Genomic DNA, 7,358 nt, shown 5'->3' with positions numbered 1-7,358 from the left:
AGGTGTTCAGGACCGCCTGTCCTCCTGTTCTACTGCACTGCCGGGGTGCTGCAGTGGCACAGGTCTCCTGCATGTGAGTAGGAATAGAACTATTAGCCATGGTCTCTCTGGGGACTCTGCAGCGGCCACTCATCATTTCATGGACCTCAGATCTTCCCCACTGATGCAGCTTACCCTTTGCCACCAGAGCAAAAAGGCTCATTAACAATCTGTTATTCTTTGGAACAAGCACAGAGGAGTTTATTCCAGTTTTTCCCCTCTCACTTGAGCTATAGCATCATCCTTATGTCAGACTGAATCACTGCTTTCCTCCTTTCTCCTTGACCTCACCAGCAGTGTGAAGATGCCCAGATGACTGTTACTAGCACTGGGGGGGTTGATTGTGGCCTGCTTCTCCTCACCTCCCATGTCTTACTCAGGTCACCTGAATGTCTGAAAGTTTCTTACAGTTCTTACCAGTAGTTTCCACCTTTTGTCCCTGCCACTGGCCACCAGTGCAGCCCCCCAGGTTTTCTTCCTCGTCACGTTGCAGGCAGCTCTGTCCAGGCTGGGTATGTGCTACTTATGCCTCCTGGGCAGAAGCAAGGATTTACAACCGGGGCTAAGATCTCTCTGAAGAACAATTTGAGGCCAAGTGTTCCCACTGGCAAAAACATGAGCCACTGAGTAAGTGCATTGCAAGGTTAGTTATGTAGGTATTGACTCCTCTTCAAGTCTCATGAAAACTATATGTCCTGGGTAATGCTCAGTCCCATTGATGTGATCTGCTGTGATAAAGGGAATGACTCTTTCTTGAGATGGTTTGGAAGGATGAATTTATTTAAAGCGCCGTACCAAATCGGGTGCGTGGGCCTCATGGGACTCAGCAGCAACAGCACCGCTTGCCTTCTGTCACGGAGTGCCGGTTTGTCAGCAGGGGCACCAAGCCAAACCATGCCTGCCATAGCCCTGCTGAAGCACAAGAATCTCGCCCAGGCCAGACTCAGCCCTGTCCTTCCTCCTTTGTTTGCATTCTTTGTCTTGTCTGGTTTGTGCTCTGCGAGGCTTAGGGCAATGCAGCTCCACAGGATCATTCCTTTCCCCCTCAGACAGGCAAATTCAGTTTACAGCAGGAGAGCTGGATAAGAAATGTGCCTCTGATACATGGGATTTGTAAGATGTACCTGCAGCAGGAATGCGGCAAGGACGCTGGTGTAAAAGGCAGAGCCGATGCCAGGTGCCAGGGTCTCTGTACATGCGGCAAGAAAATACACCATTGCATACTCCAGTTTTAATTCATACCCATCTGAATTAGAGCATCATATCATACCGTTAGCTTAAAAGCACCCACACGGCATGATTCACATTTAAAGGATCTGTTCCCCCCTTTGACGCTCCTTCTAATTCAGAGGAAATCTGTAGAAACAGCAACATTTCATCCGCCTGATATTGGTGGTTGTGAAAAAAGGCTACAGATCTCCCTCCCTGTATTTCTTTTTCACCCTCCCCTTGCACTTTATATTCTATTTCAAGGTCCTGCTTGAGGGTGTAATTCCTCCAGAGCTCTTGGATTCAACTAGTTGACACACAGCCCAGTTGTTCCCCATCACCGTGCCAGGTTATGCACGACTGCACTGGTTATTGTGCGTGCTCATAGGCAGCCTACCCAGGGACAGCCAGGTTGTCCTGTCAGGGAGACCCTGCACTGTTCCTTCTCCTCTGGAGCTATGCCTTAATTCAGGAGCATGATGCTGGGAATAGAAGAGAAATTAAGCCACGAAATTAGGACACACTTCATTAGGAAACACACACACACAGAGTGCTGCTTAGCTCACCGTGCACTAGGCTGGGACCAGGTAACAAATCACTATTCATAATCGACACTTTCTGTCAAGTGGCATTCATAATTCTGTGCTTTTGTAGTGGCTTAGGAAAAATCTAAATCTCTGTGGTTCCCCCTTGAGACAGGTGGGTTTTCAAATTAATCCCTTCCTCACTGGCCTACTTTATTTCTGACTGATGCTGCGTGGTATAGGAGTTGAGGCTGGGGCGATCACAAACATCCATTCTGGCCAGGCAAAATCTGAAAAAGACAAAGGCAAAAGCCCATGCCACATTGGAGGGCTTTTGGGGGATTTGTTTGTTTGTTAATTTGTTTGTAGCTTCATAGTGTTTAGTGTGAGGGAAATCTCAGTACCTCAGTACAGTCAGTGTCCCCTTTCCCTCTCCCTTGCTAACCCTCTGACTCTCACTTGGCAGTCTGACTCAGCGCTTATCATTCACATTTGGAAGCAGGTTGCAATTGTGATTTCCATCCCATCACCTTGGGCAAATACTTACTCCTATTTTCCTGACTTGTATTTGTCTTTCATGCTCCTCTTTTGATCCTCCCCTCTTTTTGTTTTCTGCAGCGGTGGGTGTGCAAATCAAGCTGGATTTGCTCCAACGCAAGTTTTGGATGGCCATGCAACAGGTAGGAACATCAGCAAGCATGTAGAGAGACAATTTAATGCTCTTCATCAGCAAGGTCGATACTATGTTACATCACATATGAAGGCATTTTAATGAGGGCTCTTGTGAAATTCATATTAAAAGATTTATGAAGTAGATTAGTTTGAAGTCACACATTTCTGTAATCCTTTGACGGCACTAATGCCGTGTGAGCCGTGAGTCTGTTCTGCAAATGCCGTGGTGACAGTGTCAGCATCCTGGCCTGGCATTAGCTCTGCTGCATATGACACATTTAATTGTGGAAATATGCTTGTGCTCATTCAGCCTTTCAGAAACCTCATGGAAATCTGTGATTTTGGGCACACAGCAAAAAAAATCAACTGCCTTCTCTTATCATCTTGATAATGATAACAAAACACTACCAGCTTGCCAAAATAAAAATTATTTGCCCCAGGGATAAGCATTTGGTGTTGTCCTAATATTAGATACTCTTCTGGACTGAGAGAAGTGGAATAATTAAAACAACTCCCCCAGTCTGAGGAGCAAGAAAAATGAAACACTTTTCCCTTACCACCCAGGGGCTTTCTCCCCAGGCTTTGCATTCAGGGAGGTCTTGTGGAAGGGTGAGAGTGACAGGACTGTAGCAGCCCACAGCAGAAGTGGCTCTCTGCTGTCAGGAGAGGGAACTCATCAGACGGGGGTGACAGAGAAGATGGGAGGGCAGGAAGCTGCTCTGTGGAGGCAGGAGCATCCTCACAGGTGGGAGATCACATAAACATAACCTGAGCTAAAAGGATTTCTGCAAAGCACATGAGCTCATCCTGAAACAGCAGCAGAGAGATTGGTTTTAAAAACCTGCTGAGGGCCATACGCAGAAAGTTCTCACACAAGCAAGCCCTCATGGGTGTTAGGTGAAGCTGGGAAGCCTTATTAAAGCAGGTGAAGGAGGCCTGTGTGCCAAGTGGCTGCGAGCCATGGCCCTGGTAGGTGCTGGTGTGGTGTCCCAGGATGTGACCGCCGTTTGACAGAGGAATGACTAACAGATTTTGTTTTCTCTCTCTCTCCTGCTTCACTGATGCTGTGCTGCTCTGGATGTCCACGCTGTGCCTCCCAGCCCAATGACAGTGATGTAAGTAGACAAAAGCTGGGGACAGGGAGGCATCCTGGCATGCCTCGCTGCAGCTTGGCTTCCTAATTGTGTCATTTGTGTGCCAGCATATTATAGGCACTGTCCCTTGTCTGTAGTCACTGGAGAGGGTCCAAACCTGTCATAGGCTGTGTTTGTCTTCACAGTAATTAAGTGTCTTTGGCAAAGCTCAAAGTGCTCTGGGTCACAGAGACCTGACCAACAGCAGGAGGATGCTGTGAGGTAGGCTGGTCTCTGAGGAGAGAGCTGTGCCCATGAAGCAGCAGATGTGGTCTCAGAGCAACCAGGGAGCACAGGCTCAGTTCTGCCCCCATCTCAGGGGCTCCCTGCAGGCTGCCCGTGCTCTCAAACCAGGGTCCTTGCTGTGGTGCTGCTGCTGTATGGCCAGTCCAGCACCAGGCACTGTTGGAACTTCTCCAGGTCTGGAAGTGCAGTGGCAGTGAGACTCAGCCCTCACACTGCTGAGGAGGATGTGTGAGACACCAGCCCTTCTTGTGGAGAACCACTGTGGTTCACCTGGGTTTCTGTTCTGGTATCTGAACCCTGGGCTCTGTATTTGTTATTCCCCAAGGCCATAACTGTGGTTTGTTGTGATCATGTTCCTCTGCTGACCAAAGGAAGGAACCTGCCAGGGTGAAGTGCAAGGCCACCTCTAGGAATATATCCGGGGAAACAAAACAACCATGTGCTGTTTTGTGGTGAGGCAGGGGTGAGATGATGCTTGCAACTGTGGATAAAGGAATGTTTTTAAGCTATCATCCCTAGAGACTCAAAAAGCCAGCTGGATTCAGAGTGTGAACATGTGATATTGCAAAGCCGTGGGACTTGAAACAAACTCAGGCATCTCTAAACCTCCTCTGAAGTTAAACAGAGGGACAGAAAACTGGTTTTGTTCTGCAAAACTCAAGAGCAGAAACAAATTCTAACTGAAAGTTGCGATCTTGTTGTGGTCTGGAATGGCCAATTTACCTCTTGTTACTGAGAATCATCCAGAAAGGGGGTTGGGTTTTATGTCTAAGGGTTTTGAGAAAATAGTGGGTAGCTGGCTGAGAGCAGACAGGCTGTGTGCTCTGCCAGTGTCCTTCCTGACCCTAGAAAACCTCTGGCAGGAGGGGGACTCCATGCACAGAAATGGCAACACCGTGTCAGCTTTCTTCCCTCTGCTGCTGGAGAAAATAGAATTAAAAAATAATACAAAGAGACAGACACATGCAGCAAACTCTGAACAATTATGAAATCAATAAGCACCTGAAGGGCTTTGTTACTCACCACTTAACCCCTCGTGTCCCCACCCCGTTCAGGGTTGTGAAACACATGTCAAGTCCAGTACGCAGAAATTCTAAATGAAGCAAATGGATGGTGCCTTGGGCTACATGTGCACCATTCACATCCTATTTTATCATTAGCTGTCTGGAGAATAAAGAAACCAACAGCAACAACAACAAAAAAATCCCTGCCTGAGAAGAACCCTGATCTAAAATACCATGCTATGTTCTGAGTCTGGATACTGACAGATGCTGAAATGCATGCTGGTTTCTCCCTGGTGCACAGTAACCTTTGCTTTCGCCCTCTCTTTACAAGTGCCACCTCTGCTTGGAGTGCACAGGTCCTGCTGGGAGCATGTCGGGGAGGCAGGTGCAGGATCTGAGCCCTCAGGAAAGGGGATGTTGCTCGTAGAGGCAGGAGTTCGAGTGGCTGGCTTGGGTACCTGTGCATGCTGTCGAGCTTGTCCTGGTGGAAATGCCAGCTGAATTGCAGAGCTGTCTGGGATACTGGTATGGAATCCTTTAGCCCAGCAGTCCCAAGGGCGAGACAGTAAGATGAGCTCATGCCATGTGTTGAGGGATACACCCCGTGCAGGTAGCTCAGGGTGCAGCTGCAGGTTGAGCTCTGGGAGCCCCAGGCAAGAAGCCCTGAACTGGCACTGACCCTTTGCACAACAAAGGGCACCACAGGGACATGTGGGACAGCCAGGTGTCCAGCCACCTGGAGGCACAGCAGGAGCAGATGTCTCACCAGGACGACCCCGGACAATCACACGCATAGACTGTGAGGGTATAAAAGTCCAGTTTCCTTTGTTCAGGGCCCCTCCTCAGAGGCACCAGCTTGAGCTCTTCCTGTGTTGCTGCACCACGAATAAATTGCTTTAAGGTTCTGGATCTCTGAGACTCTGCTGTGGGAAACCTGGAGTTGAACCAGTAAGGAAAACTTGTCTGGGTGTGAGGGTGGGGTGTATGGGGAGTCAGGAGGGGACCCGTGGGGTCACTGGAGCTGCTGCTGCCTCAGTCCCAGCAGTGAAAGCCTCTGGTGGTGGGAGTGGGACTGCCAGAGCAGCTCCTGCATGGTCAGACTGGGAAGTTTCCTCAATGCCATGGTTAATTCTCTGCTTTTCCTTCCCAGTGCAGTGCCTTGGACGGTGCCTGTCCACTCAGCTGTCAGGATGACGTAAGTTGCCTCGGTTTCTTGTCTGTACCTGTGATGGGTGTGATTGACCACCTGCTCTGTGGAGATCTCGGTCTCCCCAAAAAGGTATTGCCTGTTGTCTCCTCATAAGAGGTTGCACAGCTGGGGCAGGACCTCATACTAATGAGACAAGTCTGCAGTTTAGGTCTTCCCCACAGCAGGGCCAGGGCAGAGACATTGGGATTCCAGCCAGTGACTCTGAGGAAAGTCCATCTCCTTTAAGTCTGTCTCCCTGGCATCCCAGCTCTTCCCAAAAAAAGTGGCTGTCAGCATGACATGCATGCTGGGCACCTCTCTTTGTGTTTATGCCACTGCTTCAGCCTTGTTCTCAAGAATATTTGGGACAGGAGCTCCTCTGCCCTGAAAAGCGAGATCACCGGAGATTTTTTGTTGTGTGTTCATGCAGGATTTTCTCTGCCTCCTAGTTTTTCCCTGCAAGACCTGCAGGTTTTCATCTAAATTCTGTGCCTCCATTTCCTGCTTTGCAAAGTAAAAATAAGATCAGTGCTGATATTCAGTGGTGGGGAGAGGGTTATTTCATGAGTGGTTATAAAACTCTGAAATCTGAAGATGGAAAGCATTAGATACCATATTATTAAAGAGAAGAGCACTCCAGATATCCTTTCTCTTCCTGAAGGATGCCTTGCCTGAAGTGTGGCTCACAGCCTGCTAGGCCTGCACAGAGCCCTGGCAAGAGACAATCTCTGTCACAGCTCAGGAACTCAATGCCTCAAAGTGGAGGCAGAAAGGGAATTGTGTAAAACTCGTCGTAGCCGAGCTGTGGGGCTTGGCATGGAAATGCTGAGGCTGTTGCCATCATCACAAACCCACACTGCTGCATCCTGAACACAAACAGGGAAAAAGCCATCTTTAATATCGCTTCTCTTTCATCTCTGCAGATTCTGAACTGCTTCCTCATTGACAACAACGGCTTTATACTTGTTTCCAAAATACCTGAAGAGGTAAGAGAGCCTAAGAGAAGGAGGAGAGTGGGGGTCTGCTTGTTCCTGAATAACCCACCAGAGCAGCTTAAAACAAATGAAGTTCAATTGTGTAATGAGGGTGGCTGTGGTGTAATTAAATTCAACTGTGCAGTGAGGGGGAAGGCTCCCAGCAGAGTGACAGCACATCCTAGGTGAGGAAGGAGTTTGCAGTGATAAGGAAGGAACTAGTCAAAATATCTTTTGATCAGAAGAAAGGAAATTAGACTCCTTTCCCTTGGCACAGATGCTATTGAAAGATGATCTGAGACAGTCCCAGAAGGCAGGCATGGGAAGGGAAGGGAAGGGAAGGGAAGGGAAGGGAAGGGAAGGGAAGG

General features: G+C 48.7%; 1 protein-coding gene across 1 annotated transcript in view; it reads left to right on the top strand.

The window, feature by feature from the left end:
- Positions 1-7,358, top strand: part of CACNA2D4 (calcium voltage-gated channel auxiliary subunit alpha2delta 4) — a 122,077-nt gene that overhangs the window by 95,443 nt on the left and 19,276 nt on the right. Inside the window, exons 27-30 of the mRNA XM_042050150.1 lie at positions 2,391-2,452; positions 3,545-3,559; positions 5,978-6,022; positions 6,940-7,002. Of these exons, the coding sequence (XP_041906084.1) occupies positions 2,391-2,452; positions 3,545-3,559; positions 5,978-6,022; positions 6,940-7,002 (185 nt within the window). The remainder of the gene's footprint in view (positions 1-2,390; positions 2,453-3,544; positions 3,560-5,977; positions 6,023-6,939; positions 7,003-7,358) is intronic.

The sequence above is a fragment of the Corvus kubaryi genome, unplaced genomic scaffold, assembly GCF_017639235.1.
Source record: "Corvus kubaryi isolate FWS band 111438036 unplaced genomic scaffold, C.kubaryi_AGA036_p1.0 72, whole genome shotgun sequence".
Classification (NCBI taxonomy): domain Eukaryota; kingdom Metazoa; phylum Chordata; class Aves; order Passeriformes; family Corvidae; genus Corvus; species Corvus kubaryi.
The sequence above is the reverse complement of the archived record's forward strand: the minus strand, read 5'-3'. Positions and strand labels throughout refer to the sequence as shown.